Source organism: Mustela lutreola, chromosome 14 (assembly GCF_030435805.1).
Source record: "Mustela lutreola isolate mMusLut2 chromosome 14, mMusLut2.pri, whole genome shotgun sequence".
In the NCBI taxonomy this organism is placed as follows: domain Eukaryota; kingdom Metazoa; phylum Chordata; class Mammalia; order Carnivora; family Mustelidae; genus Mustela; species Mustela lutreola.
In genome coordinates this window covers 39,855,818-39,878,524 of record NC_081303.1, presented here as the reverse complement: position 1 = coordinate 39,878,524, position 22,707 = coordinate 39,855,818, and the positions used below count along the sequence as shown (strand labels likewise).

General features: G+C 41.4%; 1 protein-coding gene across 8 annotated transcripts in view; it reads left to right on the top strand.

The window, feature by feature from the left end:
• The window catches only part of HHAT (hedgehog acyltransferase), a 352,540-nt gene that overhangs the window by 19,891 nt on the left and 309,942 nt on the right, over window positions 1–22,707 (top strand). For all 8 annotated transcript variants that reach the window (XR_009347601.1, XM_059146892.1, XM_059146893.1 and 5 more), the window contains exon 2: window positions 9,500–9,633. Coding sequence is in view for 7 of the 8 variants with exons in the window: in XM_059146893.1 (XP_059002876.1) it covers window positions 9,500–9,633 (134 nt within the window). In the remaining variant the exon portion in view is untranslated. The remainder of the gene's footprint in view (window positions 1–9,499; window positions 9,634–22,707) is intronic.

Here is a 22,707-nt window from a genome sequence, read left to right as displayed (position 1 = left end):
AGGAACTATATTATAGGCTCCAGGAATGAACACATGGACATTTCTGGGAGTACCCTATTTGAGGGCTTTCCCAGATGGGATTTTATATTTTGCTTCACAAATAAGCTTCCTGAATCTCACTAGGAGCTCACTGATACTTGCTGAATGAAGAAATGGATCTAGATTTCTTTATTTAAAAGTATAGTTAATGGAAGAATAGAAGTCATGGTCCCTACTGTCTGCTACATTTGGAGTTTTAGGTTCAGGTCTAGACACCTGTACTATACAGAGACAACTAATTAATGGTAAAGGGTCTAGGAACTAAGTCACTGAAGAAATGGTTAAAGGAATCATGAATGTCTGTCCTGGAAGAAGCTTTGGGATGGAGTGTGTGGCATTAATTATCTTTAAATATTTGAAGAAGTATTATTGGAGAAAACAATTAAGCCTTTTTAGTATAATAGCAGTAACATTAAAAACAAAAAGAATTACATTTTAGAACAGAACCCAAGGCACTGTTCTACCACTTTGTAAGTTCATCTGATCCTTACAGCAATTGCTGTTAATGCTGTTGTTGTTGGTTTTTTTTTTTTTAAGATTTTATTTATTTATTTGACAGAGATCACAAGTAGACAGAGAGGCAGGCAGAGAGAGAGGGGGAAGCGGGCTCCCCACTGAGCAGGGAGGCCAATGTGGAGCCCAATCCCAGGACCCTGAGATCATGACGTGAGCCAAAGGCAGAGACTTAACTCACTGAGCCACCCAGGTGCCCCATCCCTATTTATACGTAAGGAGATTGAGTCACGGGGAGGTTATGTAACTTGTCTTAGGGCATACAGCTATGAAGTAGCGAAGCTGGAGCTGGGATTGGAACTTTGGAATTCTGACACCACAGCCATCACCATGTAATCCCATTACCCTGCCTCCATGCCTTTAGTTCCAGAAGGTACAAATGGACTACTGACAAAAAGTTCTTAAAAATAGAGGGACCGGGGTGCCCAGGTGGCTCAGTGGGTTAAGCCTCTGCCTTAGGCTCCAGTCATGATCCCAGGGTCCTGGGATGGAGCCCGGCATCAGGCTCCCTGCTGAGCAGGGAGCCCGCTTCCTCCTCTCTCTCTGCCTGCCTCTCTGCCTATTTGTGATTTCTCTGTCAAATAAATAAAATCTTAAAAAAAAAAAAAAAAAAGAGGGACCAGTTTTTGAATTGATTTGAGGAAAAATAGGATAATAACCAGAACTGCTTACAAAAAGTTTCTCTGCCTCTTGATGTTACTGGAAATGGTCAGGTAGGTTTTTGTAAAAGGAATTCCCAAACTGACTAGAGATTAGATCAGATGACAGCAGGGTCCTTAGTGATTTTGCAGTTCTGATCTAGGGGAAATAATTATTATTTTTTAAATTTTATATACAAATAATCAATCTTCGTGACATTTTATGTACTAAAGCTCCCTTGTGAACTACAGTTTTCCCACTGACTTTCCAGAACTTCTCACATACTGGTGTGGTAGGCTGTGTCCCTGCCTGCTTTGCAGGTGCCATTGCTGTGCTCTCCTAATGAGGTAGAATCCCTCTTTTCGCTTGAATCTGGACTGGTCTCTGCACCAACACAGTGTTCTGTGAATTTGGGAGCCTGGTCCTTAGGAGACCTCGCCCCTCCTGCCTTTGTTCTTTTGAACCCCTGAAGCCACTGTGCTGGGAAGGGTCGGGCCTCCTGGAGCAGCTGGATCTGTGTAGAAGAGAAGCGCCGCACCTGGCTGAGAATTAGCACCAAATACTAGGCGTGGGGGAGGTCATGCTGGCCCCTCCGGCCCCTACTAAGCTGTGTGGTGACTTGGTGACGCAAGTGATGCCAGGTGAGAGCAGGAGAATGGCCCACATAGCCATCCCACAGAATCACGAAGAAAGGGGATCTTTGTTGTTTTAAGCCACTATGTGTTGGGGTGGTTTATGGTGCAGTGAGACATAACTGATACATGGTATTTTGGTGCATGTTTGGAAGTAGTGTATGTATTTTAAAATATTCTGTAATGAGACAGATGTTCTGTCCCGTCCAGCGGACCTCCTCCAAGCCACCATCATCACTCTGTTAGTGGAGCCTTTCTGGGTTTGGAGAAAGAAGTATTTTTTGTTAGTATTACATAGTAAAGGAATAAGACTCTTTGTAAGACTCCTAAATAGGGTTTGGCAAAAACTGAGAGAACACAGTGTGTCTGGGTTTGGGTTTCCTCGTGAGAGTCCTGCAATTTGTATTATGCAAAATAAGTTTGTTTCATCAAACAAAGGAGCAAGTCTCATAATTTTTCCAAGTGTGCTAGAATATTATCCTACTCTTTCATTCTCTCCAAAGCCATTGTCATTTCAGTGTACATGTGCTCTTTTTACTTCTGTTACTTTGTGACTTCCAGAGTGCTCATTTGTTTCTAAATTTAGAATTATTTCAATTTTACTCAGCCCTTCTATGTGACTGCTGACTTTCCCTTCTTATATCTGAATACATTGGTTTAGTTTGTCTTCTTCAGTCAGTCTTTTAAGGAAAGTGTGAGTTAGATGGTTCATGTGTGTTTTGATTACATCCAATGGATTTACAAATTTTCTTCCTAGGGAGTATCTAAATTACGCATGACTTTAAATTTTTCTTTTGCTTTTATGTAGCTTGTATAACTCTCTAGTTTTCCTGATGGATTGATTTCATCATAGACATGGAAAAAAACAATCAGATGCCCTCGTAAGAATAGGGAGGTGGCTGAATCACAGACCTGTAACCCGAAACAAATAATACATTGTATTTTAATTTAAAAAAATAGGGCTGAGGGAAGGCTCTGAAGTTAGACATGGTGGGTATGAAGCTAAGCTCTGCTGCTTACCAGCTATGTGACCTGGGGCAAGTTTCTTGACCTTTCTGGGCTTTGGTTTTCTTTTGGGTTAAATGAGATACCAGAAGTACCAACCTTGAGAAGTTGTTATAAAGATTAAATGAGATGATACTTGTAAAGTGCTTGCTTAGCATAGGTAGCCTATAAATAGCGCTTATAGTACAGCTGTTACTAAAGTATAAGAAAACTAAGTGGAGGAAAATTTCAGTTTAGGACATTGAGCAACTGGTAATTGGTAGAAGTGACGATGGTGATGCTGGTACCCAACGATTATTAGCTCAGTGCTGAAAATGTGGTTTTGAAAGTCCTCTGGTGCATGTGGGTACGTGGTTATAGCTCATTCAGCACTGGAAATAGCAAGACCAAGGAGTAGAAAACATTTAAAATGGAAGTGTTGGAATCCATTTGTAGCATGCATCAAAAATAAAGATACATTTTGAAGTGATATTGGAAATTGCCAGGGGAAAGCATCTAACAGAAGTTATGTTTATGCACATTTTTGGCTTTGGCATAGTGAGCTGTGCTTTTCTGCCAAGATTAAGGAACAGGATTTCTGTCTGTGAAAGTGGGAGCTGGGGAGTTGGATTCTGGTTTTTGCGCCATCACTGGCTTCTCTGTGCGCTTGGGCAGATCACTGCCTTTCCCTGAGCAGGATTCTGATTCCTGAAAAAGAGCTAACCGTTAGCCCTCCTGGTGAGGAGTAGAGTAGATGATGTCTTCAAAGCAGGTGGAGTGTTAAATTACAAAGTAAATGCAAATGTATGTTTCTTCAGTATAGAGAAAACTCTGTTAGCTGAGGAATCCTTGCCATTTTATAGCTAGGATTTTATTCTGTGGGCCTCTGGAGTTCTGTAAGCCTCAGAGAAATGCTTTTTTGAAATACCTAGCCTCATGGGCTCTTATTCTAATATACAGGTGAAATTCCTTGTTGCTCCAGTTTGACTTCTTTTCCTTTGATCCCAGAGAAACCTGCTATGATTTCCTTCCAACACCTGATATTAAATCTACTTTCTCTCTTTGTCTTCATTTGCTTCAAATAGTCACCTCTCATCAATAATATTTGGCTTTGAGATACTGTGATCTTACAGCTTTGGAGTTGCTGTTGTATGTTCTTTGTTTTCTTCTTTTTCAATCCTGTTCCTGGACTGGTTTCACATCAGTACGACTTAATTGTGCTTTACTTGTGTTGCTTGGTTCTAGAACTTTCTCTCTGCTTCCTTCCGAATTGCTGCTCTCCTTGCCTGCAGATGACCACACTGTCAAAGGGCTTCTTCCTGAAGCTTCACTCAAATAGCTAAATGTACAGGCTCATACACCTGAATTTTCTTCAGCAAATCAAATGCAAACTTGCAATTCTTTATCTTTTTTTTTAAATTTGATGCAGATAACGATTTATTACAGCCAGTACTTTATTGTATTTTGAAGTTCTCCATTATATAAAAAGATTGAAAATATAAAAAATAAAGAGAAAACAGATAATTAGGATATAATTTTATCAATAAAAATTTTTAAATTTCTTTTCAGCATAACAGAATTCATTGTTTTTGTACCACACCCAGTGCTCCATGTAATACATGCCCTCCTGAATACCCTCCACCTGACTCCCCCATCCTCCCACCCCCCGCCCCTTCAAAACCCTCAGATTGTTTTTCAGAGTCCATAGTCTCTCATGGTTCACCTCCCCTTCCAATTTCCCTCATATCCCTTCTCCTCTCCATCTCCCCTTGTCCTCCATGTTATTTGTTATGCTCCACAAATAAGTGAAACTATATGATACTGACTCTCTGCTTGACTTATTTTGCTCAGCATATTCTCTTCCAGTCCCGTCCATGTTGCTACAAAAGTTGGGTATTCATCCTTTCTGATGGAGGCATACTACTCCATAGTGTATATGAACCACATCTTCCTTATCCATTCGTCCGTTGAAGGGCATCTTGGTTCTTTCCACAGTTTGGTGACCGTGGCCATTGCTGCTATAAACAATGGGATACAGATGGCCCTTCTTTTCACTACATCTGTATCTTTGGGGGTAAATACCCAGTAGTGCAATTGCAGGGTCATAGGGAAGAGCTATTTTTAATTTCTTGAGGAATCTCCACACTGTTCTCCAAAGTGGCTGCACCAACTTGCATTCCCACCAACAGTGTAAGAGGGCTCCCCTCTCTCCACATCCTCTCTAACACACGTAAGGAGGTATCTCAATGTCGTTTTAATTTGAATCTCCCTGATGGCTAGTGATGATGAACATTTTTTCATGTGTCTGATAGCCATTTGTATGTCTTCTTTGGAGAAGTGTCTGTTCATATCTTCGCCCAATTTTTGATATGATTATCTGTTTTGTGTGTGTTGAGTTTGAGGAGTTCTTTATAGATCCTGGATATCAGTCTTTTGTCTGTACTGTAATTTGTGAATATCTTCTCTCATTCCGTGGGTTGCCTCTTTGTTTTGTTGACTGTTTCCTTTGCTGTGCAGAAGCTTTTGATCTTGATGAAGTCCCAAAAGTTCATTTTCGCTTTTGTTTCCTTTGCCTTTGGAGACATATCTTGAAAGAAGTTGCTGTGGCTGATATTGAAGAGGTCACTGCCTATATTCTCCTCTAGGATTCTGATGGATTCCTGCCTCATGTTGAGGTCTTTTATCCATTTCGAGTTTATCTTTGTGTACAGTGTAATAGAATGGTCGAATTCATTCTTCTACATATAGCTGTCCAATTTTCCCAGCACCATTTATTGAAGAGACTGTCTTTTTTCCACTGTATATTTTTTCCTGCTTTGTCGAAGATTATTTGACCATAGAGTTGAGGGTCCATATCTGGGCTCTCTACTCTGTTCCACTGGCCTATGTGTCTGTTTTTATGCCAGTACCATGCTGTCGTGGTGATCACAGCTTTGTAGTAAAGCTTGAAATCAGGTAACGTGATGCTGCCAGTTTTATTTTTGTTTTTCAACATTTCCTTAGCATTTCAGGGCCTCTTCTGATTCCATACAAATTTTAGGATTATTTGCTCCAGCTCTTTGAAGAATATCGGTGGAATTTTGATCGGAATGGCATTAAAGGTATAGATTGCTCTAGGCAGTATAGACATTTTAACAATGTTTATTCTTCTGATCCAAGAGCATGGAATGGTCTTCCATCTTTTTGTGTCTTCTTCAATTTCTTTCATGAATGTTCTGTAGTTCTTCAAGTACAGATCCTTTACCTCTTTGGTTAGGTTTATTCCCAGGTATCTTATAGTTCTTGGTGTTATAGTAAATGGAATCGATTCTGTAATTTCCCTTTCTGTATTTTCATTGTTGGTGTGTAAGAAAGCCACTGATTTCTGTACATTGACTTTGTATCCTGCCGCATTACTGAATAGCTGTATGAGTTCTAATAGTTTGGGGGTGGAGTCTTTTGGGTTTTCCATTTAAAGAATCATGTCATCTGCTGCAATTCTTTATCTTTAAGACCCTCTGCCACATGGCTCCTGCTTTCCCTTCACCTCCGCTATCTACGTTTGTACTTCTGCACATTGGTACTTCACTGACCAGTTTTCCCACGAAGGTGGCAGAGTTTCCGGGCCCCATCCCTTTCCCATCACACATCCTGGCCTCTCTCCTTAGCTCTCACATGTCAGTTACTTAGAGTAATCGGTTGGCATTTACTCAAACTCAGGCTATGCTGCTCTGCTATTGGTTGGCTTTTCCTATAGAAGTAATTTACAGATGGTGATTAGTTTCTAGGCTGTCTCACAGATAGATACCCACAAAGCTGATAATGCTATTGCAGGACAGGATCTGTAGTTGAACAACAGAAAAGAAGCATTACTTATACGTTTGAGTAAGGACCTCTTTGATTTCATCATGATAGCCTATCCCTAAAGAAGAGCGTGCTTGTTTAGAGAACGAGAAATGGAAACTTGAGAACTTTCTGAGTGTATTTAGGAACCTTTTGGATTTGGATATTTAAAAGTTCTAGTTATATTCCCCAATGTCCAACTTGCCTTTTCTTTGATACTGTTGGGTTGTTAAATTCTTTAAACATATCTGCTCTGATTTGCTTTCTAAGGGCACAGCTGAGATTAATACAGAAGAAAACACTAAGGAGAGGAATTTTCTTGAGATAGGTGGGCAAGAGCTGAAAAGAGAGGTATAGGGAAGAAGGACTTGTTAAGAAGGACATGTAAGTGTGTGTGTGGTGGTGGTGGAGGCTTTTTGGTCTAGTCTGCACATTTTATTTATTTTTAAAGATTTTATTTATTTGATAGAGCACAAGTGGAGGCAACAGCAAGAGGAGAGAGAGAGAGAGATGCAGACTCCCTTTTGAGCAGGGTGCCTGATGTGAGGCTTGATCCCAGGACTCCAGGATAATTCCCAGGACCCTGGGATAATGACCTGAGCTAAAGGCAGATACTTAACTGACTGAACCACTCAGATGCCCCAGTCTCCACGTTTTAAATGGGGAAGAGGCAGCCCCGCTACTTTGTTGCTTGTAACAATGTATCTTTGTGTAGGTGTCTGCAAAAGGTACACAGTATAGCTAAGAGCTCCAGAAAGGGAAATGTTTTAACACTGAATTTTTTTTGTTCCACACAGTTCATTAATGCAAAGGAATTGTCCTAGAAGAGAATGTCCCTGGAAAGCTTCAAAACAGCAGGGCTTCCAGAACTTTCCTTTAATCTCTAAGATTATGTTCACATTTCAGTAGCATTTTTAGGGGTTCAGACTTTGCTAATCACATATTCTTAATGGAGATGAGGAGGCCTTCCAATGTAGTACCAACATCCTTTGAAAACGGAGAGGATAAAGGTAACCTCCCACTAAAGGGAAGACTACCATATGCCCACAAAATTCTACAAAGAGATTCTAAGTATTCTAGGTATTTAAAATGCCTAGAATTTTAAATGCCAGGTATTTAGATTTTAGATGCCAGGTATTTAAAATTAAGTTTGAGTAGAAATGCTTAAAGCTAGAAATGGTTCTTAAAAATAGCAGGGGGACCTGAGAAGGCATTGTTGAGGGTTTGAGAGTGTTTGTGGTTGAAAGCATAAGTGCCTGCTTCTGGATCCCTGAGGTGGCCGGAGGCCAAATTGCCTGAGCAACTTTTAGGTCATTGCCAGTTGGTACTCTGGGTGGAGGACCGCTGACTCTGACCTCCTATTTTCTGAAAGCCAAAGTTTATCTTTTTCTACTCTGTCTCTCTTAGCTTGAAGAAAGGAGTTTGTGCATGGTAGATTATGAGCCAGGCTGTAGAGACAAGTGACTTTTTAAACTGGCTGGATGTGGCTGAGGGGAAGCATGGAGTCTCAGTGGGCCCAGGACCAGGGTTTGAGCACTGGCTCAGTTTTTTCTCACTGTGTGGTCTTATTCTGCTTCACATTTTTCATCTGTAAAGTGCCTGTCTCTCTTGCTTGACCTTGTTCATTAGGGTGATCATTCAATAAAATGAGATGTGTGAATTCTGATTCTTGGCATTACTGTCTCACATGAGAAATGCTTGCTTGGGGCTTAAAATTTTGCTCCTTATTTGGCATCCATTATGAGACATATTTGAGAGGCTTCATTAAAGCACTGAGAGCCATTTAACTAACTCTTTGTTACTTGGGAGCTGATCATTTAATTTGTAAATTAAATTTAGGAATTTTAGGACTTCCTATCACCTGTTCTAATACTTAGAATATAGACATGGCTGCCGTTAAGAGAGAGACTGAGAATAGCAGAGGCTGAAACAATCTGCAAGTGCATTTCTCTGTCATGTAATAGTCCAGACATAAATGGTCTGAGGCGGTTTGGGGGGTGGGGTGGTACCTGGAGTCAGGAACTGAGGCTCCTTGGTCTTGTTTTCCCACATGGCTCTCACCTCTTGGCCCAAGGTGGCTGTTTCAGGTCTGTCCAGCAGGAAGGAAATGACGACAGCCTTGCAGCCAGAACTATTCAAATGCCTCCCTTGGCTACACTATATACTTGAGCTTAGCATCCATGCATTCAGATAAAAATTACATTACTGTGTATGAAGAGAGACTAAATATTGTGGGGTGGGCAGCTAGCAGTGTCCCGCCACAGCTGCTGGGGATCAGGTGATTCACTTCCCTTTAAGAAGTTTACGTAAGATGGGAGATGGCAGCTTTCATTCACCCATTCATGTAAACAACTGTGGAATGACCTACGAAGGGGAGAACGAGGTTAAGGCTGTTGCCTTAGAACAGGTTTGGAGAGGATCTGTACTTCTTTAAGATTTGAAGCCATTTATTATTCATGGAGCAGTAGTGCCCTCTTGCTACATTCCACACCCTGCGTTGGGTACTGGGGATGCAGAGATCAGGGTCCGTGTTCTCCAATGGTCCATCCCACAGGGGGAGCCAGTCCTGTCTGGCAAGGAGCACATGACTGTCTGGTGTGCATTCTGATGGGAGGCAGATTGGGGGCTGTGGGAGCTCCTAGGGAAGACCTGCCCACCCCAAGGAAGGCAGGGCGTGTGTGTGTGTGTGTGTGTGTGTGTATACACATTTTGGATGCAGGATGCATAAGGCAGAAGGAAGTATAACTGGGGCTCTGTCTCTATTACTTTAAACAGTGATGGATCCCTTAGACAGCAAGTGAACTGATATGATGCCATTCCCTAGTGTCGTGTCTATGGCTTAACGTTTTTATTTCTGTTTCTCTTCCTAGAAACTCTCAGTGTGTCTGCCTGGACCCTTCGTCACAAGGAACTATGCTGCCCCGATGGGAATTGTCTTTTTACCTGTTGGCTTCACTAGGCTTCCACTTATATTCTTTCTATGAAGTTTACAAAGCTTCCAGAGGTAAGGTTCCAACTTTCATGACCTTCTATCTAGAAAGGAAGGGGGAAAGGAAGTACTCAGAGGTAGAAGACTCCGGAAGATTGTCTAGTGGGCTTGGGATGACTTGGACCCTTGGGATGACTTTGCTTTCCCCTCTCTGGGGTGCTTGGAGTTTATGATCTGAGTCAACACGATTTTCTACCCCAATCCCTGGTCTTGAATGGGATCCTGTAAGAGGAGGGAGGGTTTGATTCAATGGCTACTGAAGGCTGTGGAGGTGAACTGCAGTAACCTCTTCATCTCCCTTCCATCATCATTGCTCTCAGACATGTGCAGGCAGCTCACGGTGTGGGAGGCCCAGACTCCTTTTGTCCTTTTGTTCTGCTGTGTTTAGTGCTTTGTATGCTTGTTGAAGAAGAATCATCATCAAATCCACATCCCAACGCATAGGAAAGGGGATGGGAATCCTCCTGTCCTTTAAGGAGAGCTCAGCACGTTACCCTTGTCACTTCTGCTCACCCCCAATTGGCCAGTGCCAGGTCTTATGGACACAGCTGGGAGGCTGGAAAACATCATCTTTAGCTTGGTGGCCACGCCACCTCTCAGACTTCCCATGCTGTGGGAGAATGGGAGAAAGAAATGAGGAGGGATCATGACGGTCTTTTCTGTAGTCAGGCTATGAGAACTCTGGGCTTTTTCATAAGATACAACCAGAGCCAGCTTAATAGAGGAGACATCAGAAGCTCTGTGGAAAGAGATGAGTTTGCAGGCAAAGGGACAAAACCTTAGCATGTTAGGAAGCATAGCATTGTCTGGCAACAACAAACCATTCAGTGGGACCAGGATGTAGAGTGTGAGGGGACAGCGGTAGAAGTTGAGCTTAGATTAAAAAAGCAGGGAGGGGTGCCTGGGTGGCTCAGTGGGTTAAAGCCTCTGCCTTCAGCTCAGGTCATGATCCCAGGGTCCTGGTATCGAGCCCCGCACCGGGCTCTCTGCTCAGCGGGGAGTCTGCCTACCCCCCTCTCTCTGCCTGCCTCTCTGCCTACTTGTGATCTCTGTCTGTCAAATAAATAAATAACATCTTTTAAAAAAAAAAAAAAAAAGCAGGGAAAGGCTGTGAAAAACATTGCATGTTATTGTGAGGAGTTTGATAGGAGAGCTGAAAAGTCACTTCCGATGGTAAAAGTGCTTTGGGAAGCACAGTTGAGAGTCCTCTACTCTGAACACCTGCCTCCTTATGTCTCACTGGGCCTGATTTGGATATGCATCCCCAGGGTGGACTTTTCTCCCAGCTGACAGATGTCCCACTCAAAGCCATGGGCTTGGTTGCAGAGACAGACCATCTACGGTAGATGAGGACTGATCTTTTGTCCCAGCTGGCCAAGTAGTTGCACTCCCCTGCTGGAGCCTCTGAGCTCCCAGGGCTCATGTATGGGAGCTAATCCTGCTCTATGTCAGGCACTATATTAGATGCTACATGTACCTTGTCTCATTCGGTCTTTAGAACAGCCCTATGAGATGGTCTATTACTTTGAAGATGGGCTTGGCAGCAGAAACACAACCTCCAACATAAGTGTTCAAAGGCTGGTATGATGCCCAGACAGCATCGAAGAGCCTGGCTCCTCCTACCACGTCCCTCTGCCTTCTTCATCATGTGGCTTCACTGCGTGATGTAAGGTCACTGCTTCAGCTCCAGCTGTCATATTCCCTTTTCTCCCAGAAGGAAGGATGGAAGGGGAGGGGAGGGGAGGGGAGGGAAAAGAGAGGGGACTTGAAAGTTGCTTACATCATGTCCATTGACATGCCATTTGCTAAAACCCAGTCCTGTAGCCACATCAGCTGTGAGGGGAGCAAGTAAATATAATCTTTGGTTGGAAACCCAGTTATCCAGCTAAATTCAAGAGTTCTGTTATAGAAGAGGAAAGAATGGCAGCTCATCAGTAGTCTTTTCCATGAGTGGATGTCAGGATTCCAGATTTTCACCATTCTAGTAGTACATGTGTAATAGTATCTCATTGTTTTAACTTGCATTTCCCTGATGGCATGATGTAGAGCATCTTCATATGCTCATTGCCATATAGATCTAATCTTCCCTGGTGAGGTATTTGTTCAGGTCTTTTGCCCATTTTTTAATTGGGTTGTTTATTTTCTTATTCTTTTTTTTTTTTAAGATTTTATTTATTAATTTGACAGAGAGAAATCACAAGTAGACGGAGAGGCAGCCAGAGAGAGAGAGATAGGGAAGCAGGCTCCTTGCTGAGCAGAGCCCCATGCGGGACTCGATCCCAGGACCCTGAGATCATGACCTGAGCCGAAGGCAGCGGCTTAACCCACTGAGCCACCCAGGCACCCCTTATTTTCTTATTCTTGAGCTTTAGTAGTTCCTTGTATATTTTGGATAATAGGATTTTTTTTTTTTAATTTTTTATTTTTTATAAACATATATTTTTATCCCCAGGGGTACAGGTCTGTGAATCACCAGGTTTACACACTTCACAGCACTCACTAAATCACATACCCTCCCCAATGTCCATAATCCCACCCCCTTCTCCCAAACCCCCTCCCCCCGGCAACCCTCAGTTTGTTTTGTGAGATTAAGAGTCACTTATGGTTTGTCTCCCTCCCAATCCCATCTTGTTTCATTTATTCTTCTTCTACCCACTTAAGCCTCCATGTTGCATCACCACTTCCTCATATCAGGGAGATCATATGATAGTTGTCTTTCTCTGCTTGACTTATTTCGCTAAGCATGATACGCTCTAGTTCCATCCATGTTGTTGCAAATGGCAAGATTTCATTTCTTTTGATGGCTGCATAGTACTCCATTGTGTATATATACCACATCTTCTTGATCCATTCATCTGTTGATGGACATCTAGGTTCTTTCCATAGTTTGGCTATTGTGGACATTGCTGCTATAAACATTCGGGTGCATGTGTCCCTTTGGATCACTACATTTGTATCTTTAGGGTAAATACCCAATAGTGCAATTGCTGGGTCATAGGGCAGTTCTATTTTCAACATTTTGAGGAACCTCCATGCTGTTTTCCAGAGTGGCTGCACCAGCTTGCATTCCCACCAACAGTGTAGGAGGGTTCCCCTTTCTCCGCATCCTCGCCAGCATCTGTCATTTCCTGACTTGTTGATTTTAGCCATTCTGACTGGTGTGAGGTGATATCTCATTGTGGTTTTGATTTGTATTTCCCTGATGCCGAGTGATATGGAGCACTTTTTCATGTGTCTGTTCGCCATCTGGATGTCTTCTTTGCAGAAATGTCTGTTCATGTCTTCTGCCCATTTCTTGATTGGATTATTTGTTCTTTGGGTGTTGAGTTTGCTAAGTTCTTTATAGATTCTGGACACTAGTCCTTTATCTGATATGTCGTTTGCAAATATCTTCTCCCATTCTGTCAGTTGTCTTTTGATTTTGTTAACTGTTTCCTTTGCTGTGCAAAAGCTTTTGATCTTGATGAAATCCCAGTAGTTCATTTTTTCCCTTGCTTCCCTTGCCTTTTGCGTTGTTCCTAGGAAGATGTTGCTGCGGCAGAGGTCAAAGAGGTTGCTGCCCGTGTTCTCCTCAAGGATTTTGATGGATTCCTTTCGTACATTGAGGTCCTTCATCCATTTTGAGTCTATTTTTGTGTGTGGTGTAAGGAAATGGTCCAATTTCATTTTTCTGCATGTGGCTGTCCAATTTTCCCAGCACCATTTATTGAAAAGGCTGTCTTTTTTCCATTGGACATTCTTTCCTGCTTTGTCGAAGATTAGTTGACCATAGATTTGAGGGTCTATTTCTGGGCTCTCTATTCTGCTCCATTGATCTATGTGTCTGTTTTTGTGCCAGTACCATGCTGTCTTGATGATGACAGCTTTGTAATAGAGCTTGAAGTCCGGAATTGTGATGCCACCAACGTTGGCTTTCTTTTTCAATATCCCTTTGGCTATTCGAGGTCTTTTCTGGTTCCATATAAATTTTAGAATTATTTGTTCCATTTCTTTGAAAAAGATGGATGGTACTTTGATAGGAATTGCATTAAATGTGTAGATTGCTTTAGGTAGCATGGACATTTTCACAATATTTATTCTTCCAATCCAGGAGCATGGAACATTTTTCCATTTCTTTGTGTCTTCCTCAATTTCTTTCATGAGTACTTTATAGTTTTCTGAGTATAGATTCTGTGTCTCTTTGGTTAGGTTTATTCCTAGGTATCTTATGGTTTTGGATGCAATTGTAAATGGGATTGACTCCTTGATATCTCTTTCTTCTGTCTTGCTGTTGGTGTAGAGAAATGCAACTGATTTCTGTGCATTGATTTTATATCCTGACACTTTACTGAATTCCTGTATAAGTTCTAGCAGTTTTGGAGTGGAGTCTTTTGGGTTTTCCACATATAGTATCATATCATCTGCGAAGAGTGATAATTTGACTTCTTCTTTGCCGATTTGGATGCCTTTAATTTCCTTTTGTTGTCTGATTGCTGAGGCTAGGACCTCTAGTACGATGTTGAATAGCAGTGGTGATAATGGACATCCCTGCCGTGTTCCTGACCTTAGCGGAAAAGCTTTCAGTTTTTCTCCATTGAGAATGATATTTGCGGTGGGTTTTTCATAGATGGCTTTGATGATATTGAGGTATGTGCCCTCTATCCCTACACTTTGAAGAGTTTTGATCAGGAAGGGATGTTGTACTTTGTCAAATGCTTTTTCAGCATCTATTGAGAGTATCATATGGTTCTTGTTCTTTCTTTTATTGATGTGTTGTATCACATTGACTGATTTGCGGATATTGAACCAACCTTGCAGCCCTGGAATAAATCCCACTTGGTCGTGGTGAATAATCTTTTTAATGTACTGTTGAATCCTATTGGCTAGTATTTTGTTGAGTATTTTCGCATCTGTGTTCATCAAGGATATCGGTCTATAGCTCTCTTTTTTGGTGAGATCCTTGTCTGGTTTTGGGATCAAGGTGATGCTGGCCTCATAAAATGAGTTTGGAAGTTTTCCTTCCATTTCTATTTTTTGGAACAGTTTCAGGAGAATAGGAATTAGTTCTTCTTTAAATGTTTGGTAGAATTCCCCCGGGAAGCCGTCTGGCCCTGGGCTTTTGTTTGTTTGGAGATTTTTAATGACTGTTTCAATCTCCTTACTGGTTATGGGTCTGTTCAGGCTTTCTATTTCTTCCTGGTTCAGTTGTGGTAGTTTATATGTTTCTAGGAATGCATCCATTTCTTCCAGATTGTCAAATTTATTGCCGTAGAGTTGCTCATAGTATGTTCTTATAATAGTTTGTATTTCTTTGGTGTTAGTTGTGATCTCTCCTCTTTCATTCATGATTTTATTTATTTGGGTCCTTTCTCTTTTCTTTTTGATAAGTCGGGCCAGGGGTTTATCAATTTTATTAATTCTTTCAAAGAACCAGCTCCTAGTTTCGTTGATTTGTTCTATTGTTTTTTTGGTTTCTATTTCATTGATTTCTGCTCTGATCTTTATGATTTCTCTTCTCCTGCTGGGCTTAGGGTTTCTTTCTTGTTCTTTCTCCAGCTCCTTTAGGTGTAGGGTTAGGTTGTGTACCTGAGACCTTTCTTGTTTCTTGAGAAAGGCTTGTACCGCTATATATTTTCCTCTCAGGACTGCCTTTGTTGTGTCCCACAGATTTTGAACCGTTGTATTTTCATTATCATTTGTTTCCATGATTTTTTTCAATTCTTCTTTAATTTCCCGGTTGACCCATTCATTCTTTAGAAGGATACTGTTTAGTCTCCATGTATTTGGGTTCTTTCCAAACTTCCTTTTGTGGTTGAGTTCTAGCTTTAGAGCATTGTGGTCTGAAAATATGCAGGGAATGATCCCAATCTTTTGATACCGGTTGAGTCCTGATTTAGGACCGAGGATGTGATCTATTCTGGAGAATGTTCCATGTGCACTAGAGAAGAATGTGTATTCTGTTGCTTTGGGATGAAATATTCTGAATATATCTGTGATGTCCATCTGGTCCAGTGTGTCGTTTAAGGCCTTTATTTCCTTGCTGATCTTTTGCTTGGATGACCTGTCCATTTCAGTGAGGGGAGTGTTAAAGTCCCCTACTATTATTGTATTATTGTTGATGTGTTTCTTTGATTTTGTTATTAATTGGTTTATATAGTTGGCTGCTCCCACATTGGGGGCATAGATATTTAAAATTGTTAAATCTTCTTGTTGGACAGACCCTTTGAGTATGATATAGTGTCCTTCCTCATCTCTTATTATAGTCTTTGGCTTAAAATCTAATTGATCTGATATAAGGATTGCCACTCCTGCTTTCTTCTGATGTCCATTAGCATGGTAAATTCTTTTCCACCCCCTCACTTTAAATCTGGAGGTGTCTTCGGGCTTAAAATGTGTTTCTTGGAGGCAACATATAGATGGGTTTTGTTTTTTTATCCATTCTGATACCCTGTGTCTTTTGACAGGGGCATTTAGCCCATTCACATTCAGGGTAACTATTGAGAGATATGAATTTAGTGCCATTGTATTGCCTGTAAGGTGACTGTTACTGTATATGGTCTCTCTTCCTTTCTGATCTACCACTTGTAGGCTCTCTCTTTGCTTAGAGGACCCCTTTCAAGATTTCCTGTAGAGCTGGTTTGGTATTTGCAAATTCTTTCAGTTGTTGTTTGTCCTGGAAGCTTTTAATCTCTCCTTCTATTTTCAATGATAGCCTAGCTGGATATAGTATTCTTGGCTGCATGTTTTTCTCGTTTAATGCTCTGAAAATATCATGCCAGCTCTTTCTGGCCTGCCAGGTCTCTGTGGATAAGTCAGCTGCCAATCTAATATTTTTACCATTGTATGTTACAGACTTCTTTTCCCGGGCTGCTTTCAGGATTTTCTCTTTGTCATTGAGACTTGTAAATTTTACTATTAGGTGACGGGGTGTGGGCCTATTCTTATTGATTTTGAGGGGCATTCTCTGAACCTCCTGAATTTTGATGCTCGTTCCCTTTGCCATATTGGGGAAATTCTCCCCAATAATTCTCTCCAGTATACCTTCTGCTCCCCTCTCACTTTCTTCTTCTTCTGGAATCCCAATTATTCTAATGTTGTTTCGTCTTATGGTGTCACTTATCTCTCGAATTCTCCCCTCGTGGTCCAGTAGCTGTTTGTCCCTCTTTTGCTCAGCTTCTTTATTCTCTGTCATTTGGTCTTCTATATCACTAATTCTTTCTTCTGCCTCATTTATCCTAGCAGTTAGAGCCTCCATTTTTGATTGCACCTCATTAATAGCTTTTTTGATTTCACCTTGGTTAGATTTTAGTTCTTTTATTTCTCCAGAAAGGGCTTTTATATCTCTCGAGAGGGTTTCTCTAATATCTTCCATGCCTTTTTCGAGCCCGGCTAGAACCTTGAGAATTGTCATTCTGAACTCTAGATCTGACATATTACCGATGTCTGTATTGATTAGGTCCCTAGCCTTCGGTACTGCCTCTTGTTCTTTTTTTTGTGTTGAATTTTTACGTCTTGTCATTTTGTCCAGATAAGAGTAAATGAAGGGGCAAGTAAAATACTAAAAGGGTGGCAACAACCCCAGGAAAATATGCTTTAACCAAATTAGAAGAGATCCAAAATCGTGAGTGGGGAGAAAGGGGATAAAAAGAGGTTCAAAAAGGAAGAAAGAAAAAAAAAAACAAAAAGAAAAGAAAAAGAAAAAAAAAAAGAAAAGAAAAGAAAAGAATTTTTAAAAAAAGAAAACACCTAAGAAAAATGTAAAAAAAAATATATATATATTAGATAAACTAGTAAAAAGTCGTTAAAAAAGAAAAAGGTAACAGTTAAAAAAAAAATTTTACCCGAAGGCGAGAAAAAAAAAAAAAATGAAAAAGAAAAAATTAAATTAACTGCAAGTCTAAAAAAAATCACAGGAAAAAAGCCATGAGTTCCGTGCTTGGCTTTCTCCTCCTCTGGAATTCTGCTGCTCTCCTTGGTATTGAAACCGCACTCCTTGGTAGGTGAACTTGGTCTCGGCTGGATTTCTTGTTGATCTTCTGGGGGAGGGGCCTGTTGTAGTGATTCTCAAGTGTCTTTGCCCCAGGCGGAATTACACCGCCCTTACCCGGGGCCGGGGTGAGTAATCCGCTCGGGTTTGCTTTCAGGAGCTTTTGTTCCCTGAGCGCTTTCCGTAGAGTTCCAGAGGACGGGAATACAAATGGCGGCCTCCTGGTCTCCGGCCCGGAGGAGCCGAGAGCCCAGGGCCCCACTCCTCAGTGCGCCCTCAGAGAACCGCGCCCAGTTACTCCCGTCTGCCTGACCTCCGGCCGCGCTCCGAGCTCACCGAGCCTGCGACCGGTTCAAGGTAACACGGAGCTGCGAGCTTACTGTCAGCTCTGTCTCTGCAGCCGGCTTTCCCGTTCCAATACCCGCAAGCTCTGCGACACTCAGACACCCCCGATCCTTCTGTGACCCTGCGGGACCTGAGGCCACGCTGACCCCGCGTGGGCTTCGCCCCGGTTTAGCCTCTGGAGCGATGTCCCTCAGCGGAACAGACTTTTAAAAGTCCTGATTTTGTGCGCGGTTGCTCCGCCGCTTGCCGGGAGCCGGCCCCTCCCCCCGGGGTCTATCTTCCCGTCGCTTTGGATTCACTTCTCCGCCGGTCCTACCTTTCAGAAAGTGGTTGTTTTTCTGTTTCCAGAATTGCTGTTCTTCTTCTCTTCGATCTGCCGATGGATTTTCAGGTGTTTGCAATCTTTAGATAAGCTATCTAGCTGATCTCCGGCTAGCTGAAGCAGTCTCAGCTTGCTACTTCTCCGCCATCTTGACTCCTCCCCCTTGGATAATAGGATTTTTGTAAATATTTTATTCCAGCCTCTGGCTTGTCACCTATTCTCTTGAGAGTGTCTTTTGCAGAAAAGATATTTTAAATTTTGGTTAAGTCCAGTTTACCAGTTGTTTCTTTAATACATTGTGTCTTGGGTATCTGAACGGTACCTCCTAGAGCCAGGGTCATCTAGATTTTCTCTTACATTATCTTCTGGGAATTCAGTAGTATTCCATTTTATATTTAGATCTATAATATCCATTTTCAGTTAATTTTTGTGATAGGTGTAAAGTCTGCATATAGATTCATTTTTTTTTTAAAATGTGGATGTCCAGGTCCAGCATTTGTTGAAAGACTATCTTTCCTGTGTTGTACTGCCTTTGCTCCTTTGTCAAAGGTGAGTTTACTGAATTTATGCGGGTCTTTTTCTGGGCTTTCTAATCTGTTCCATTCATCTGTTTGTCTATTCTTTCTCCAGTGCCACAGTCTCTTGAATACCGAGGCTTTATAATAAGTCTTGAAATTGAGTGATATCAGTCCTCTGACTTTATTTATTTATGGCTATTCTGGATGTTTTGCTTTTCCATATAAACTTTAGAATCATTTTGTCAATGTCCACAAGGGAACTTGCTAGCATTGAATCTATAAACGAAGTTTATAGAACTGACATCTTAACAATATTGAGCCTTCCTATCCATGAACATGTAATATCTCTCAAATTTTTTGTTTTGTTTTGTTTTAGTTTTCATCAGTTTTCTAGTTCTCCTAATACATGACTTGTATTAGATTTATTCCTAAGTATTTCACTTTTGGGGGTGCTAATGTAAATGGTATTGTGTTCTTAATTGTAAATTTCACTTGTTCATTGCTGATCTGTAGAAAAGGAATTGAATTTGCATAAAAATCTTGTATCCTGCTACCTTGCTATAATCACTGACTAGTTCCAGGAGTGTTTTTGTGGATTCTTTGGATTTTCTACATAGGTATTTGTATTCTCTGCATATAAAGACAATTGCTTTTCTTCCTTTCCATTTAGTACACTTTTTTTTTTTTTAAAGATTTTATTTATTTATTTGACTAAAGATAGAGCCAGAGAGAACAAGCTGAGGGGAATGGCAGAGGGAAAGGGAGCTTCATCCCAGGGCACTGGGATCATGACCTGAACCGAAGGCAAATACCTAACTGACTGAGCTGTCTAGCAACCCTCCATTCTATATACCTTTCATTTCATTTTCTTATTGCACTAAGTAGGATTCCCATTATGATATTGAAAAGGAGGGGTGAGAGGGGACACTTTTGCCATTTTTCTGATCTTAGTAGGAAAGCTTTCTGACCATTCTGATGTTCTGATGTTCACTGTAGATTTCTTAATCCAATTGAGAAAGTTCCCTTCTGTTTCTAGTTTGCTGAGAGTGTTTAATTGTAAATGAGTGTTGGATTTTGTCAAATGCTTTTGTGCCTCTATTGATATGACCATGTGGTTTTTATGTGTGTGTGTGTGTGTGTGTGTGTTTTGTTTGTTTTTTTGCTTGTTGATGTTATGGATTACACTAACTCATTTTTTTGAGTCTTTGTCCTTTGAACAAACCTCTCCTGGACTCAGCAGGGGAGGTCTTCTGGTCTGTGTGGTGTTAGCTGGGACTACAGTCATCGGGTGCCTCACTCATGTGGCTGGCCAAGACCTCAGTGGGGAGTTGTCACCTAGTGTGCAGAGGTTCTCTCTGGATGACTCTCCACATGGCTTATATTTCTCCTAGCAGGACAGCTGGGTTCAAGAAGGGGTATTTCAAGTGCACAAAAGCAGAAGCTACAGATCTCTTAAAGTTCAGCCTGGGACGTTGTACAGTTCACTTCTGCCTCATTTATTGGTGAAAGCAAATCATAGCTCCAGTCCAGATTCAAGGGAGCAGTCTAGCCTTTTTATGGCTGGAGCAGCATGCCTGTGAGTGGAATTTATGGCCGCCATCCTAGGAGTCTTTCACAATGGGTGTTGTACTTTTTCACCCAGATGAGGATACAGAGATTGAAAGAATTTACGGTCCCACATTTAGTAAGTTCTAATGGAACTGGGTTTAAACTCAGAGGTGTCCAACTTGAGACCCAACATCTTGTTCTATTCTGCCACTTGTATTTATTGATAATTACTAAAGCACCTCACTTTAAAAGGGGAGGCCCTTTTGTCTATTCTACAATAAAATTTTTAAAATTTTATCCAAGAATTGGGATAAAATGTTTCCTTTCTGTGTCACGCTGGCTGCTGGGATGGGGGCGAAAGGGGATCCTTCCGTGGATAGTAGGAAGCTTTTCTGCACCTCAGCTGATCCAGAGGCTGTCATGCTGTTGGACTTATTAGTGACCACTCCCTAGCCCGAAGCTTCTTTCATCCTCTGTTTTTCCTTTAAATGTCAGTGCCAAAGTGTTTCTCAGGTTGCTCCAAGAAATGTCTTCTTTCTCTAATAGTTTTGCCAGTTCAGCTCATGGAAGCTGGATCCCTCTGTCTTGCCAAAGTGTGTTTAATGGTGCAGTGTTAAGTCTTCTTGGCTCCATGTCTTACTGTCTAATTCAGGAAAAAGTGCTACTTAGCCGCATGATAGAATTAGGTCACTGGGAAGACAGTCTCTTCTGTAAACTTTTTTTGGGATGTTTCTATTTGGAGCAAATAGAGTGCCTAGAACATATTACAGGCTCAAAACCTACCTGTTCAGTGAAATGCCACCAGCGCGCATCTGCATAGCTGCTTTCTCTGGGCGCGGAGCAGGCGTCTTGTTCACTGCTCTCTGTCTGGGGAGGCAGGGCTGTTGGGCCATGTGGGACAGCAGTCTAACTTGAATGGCTTTCATCCAATGGAATCTTTTGCTAAATTCATAGCAGGGACTGAACAGAACACCCTTTCTTCCTTCCGACTCTACCAGGTGTAGAACATCTCTAAGTCACATGGAAATACTTGGCTTGAGGTGGTGGTGATCTGCTATGCTTGGGGACTGCTTCCCTTGAGCTCTGCAGCGTGGTGGCTAATCTGGACCTGCTGGGTCAAGGTGATGCCCTTGTGGTTCGGTAGATGTAGAAACACTTTTATGTTCTTCTGTGTACACTTAACCTGAGGAAAGATGAGATCTGCCGTGCTGTAACCTTGAAAGAGTTAATGCTCCCACCTAAAAAAAGCCCATATATTGTGTTCATATCAGTTTGATGCAATTTTTGAAATGAAAAGAGTCGGATTGTCATCAGTAAAAACCTGAGTGATTGGCGGTCACCTGGGAAAGCAGCTGGGAGGGGAAGTCTTAGACTATTGTTTCAATTATTTGTTGATTTATATTCAAGTTTATTTCATTTTGTACCTATTTTGACATTTTGTAGCTTTCCAGGGTTCTATGAATTTATGTAGGTTTTCCATTTGATTGGTATATTGTGGTTCATAATACTCGTATTTAAATTTTTGTTTGTTTGTTTCTGTAGTTTTGTTTTCCTCTTACTGTGTATTTTGTGTTACATTGTCTCTGTCCTTCCCTTCCTCCTCTTTTTTTGCTTTGATCTGTTGCGTCAGAGAGTTTAGCGATCTTTCCAGATTGTGGCTTTGTTCAGTTTCTCAGTTGTTTCCTTTTGTTCTCCAATTTCTGCTCTTATTATTTCTTATCGTTTCTTTGGATTTGCTCTGTTCCTTTTCATTCCAGCTGTATGAGTTGAATGTGTAGCGCACTTATTTTGTAAGGAATCTATTTGTATTGTTGTGTCATACCTGAGAGCTTTTCTCAGAAGGATTTTCAGAAGAGTGATTTCTAGAAGAGGAATTGCAGAGCAAAACTACATGAATATTTTTAAGGTTTTTGATAGACTTCCCCAGACTGTTCTCCAGGAAGGTTGTGTCAGTAGTACTTCTTCTTGGGACACCTGGGTGGCTCAGTCAGTTAGGCATCTGCCTTCGGCTCAGGTCATGATCCTGGGGTTGGGAGCTCTCTTTTCTGAGAATATTAGTGGATTTCTCAATCAATTTGTACCTCATTACTGCACTGTTTTAATTAAAAATGCCTTATAGGGCATCTGGGTGGCTCAGTTGGTTAAGCAACTGCCTCAGCTCAGGTGATGATTCTGGAGTGCCAGGATCAAGTCCCATATCAGGCTCCCTGCTCAGCGGGGAGTCTGCTTCTTCCTCTGAGCACCTTCTCCGTGCTCTCTCTCTCAAATAAATAAATAAATAAATAAATAAATAAATTGCTTTATAAAATACTTGAGTATTTGTGAAATAAGTTACCACTCATCGTTCTTCATTTCCTCACTTAGCTTTTCTTTTTTTCTTTTTTTAAAGA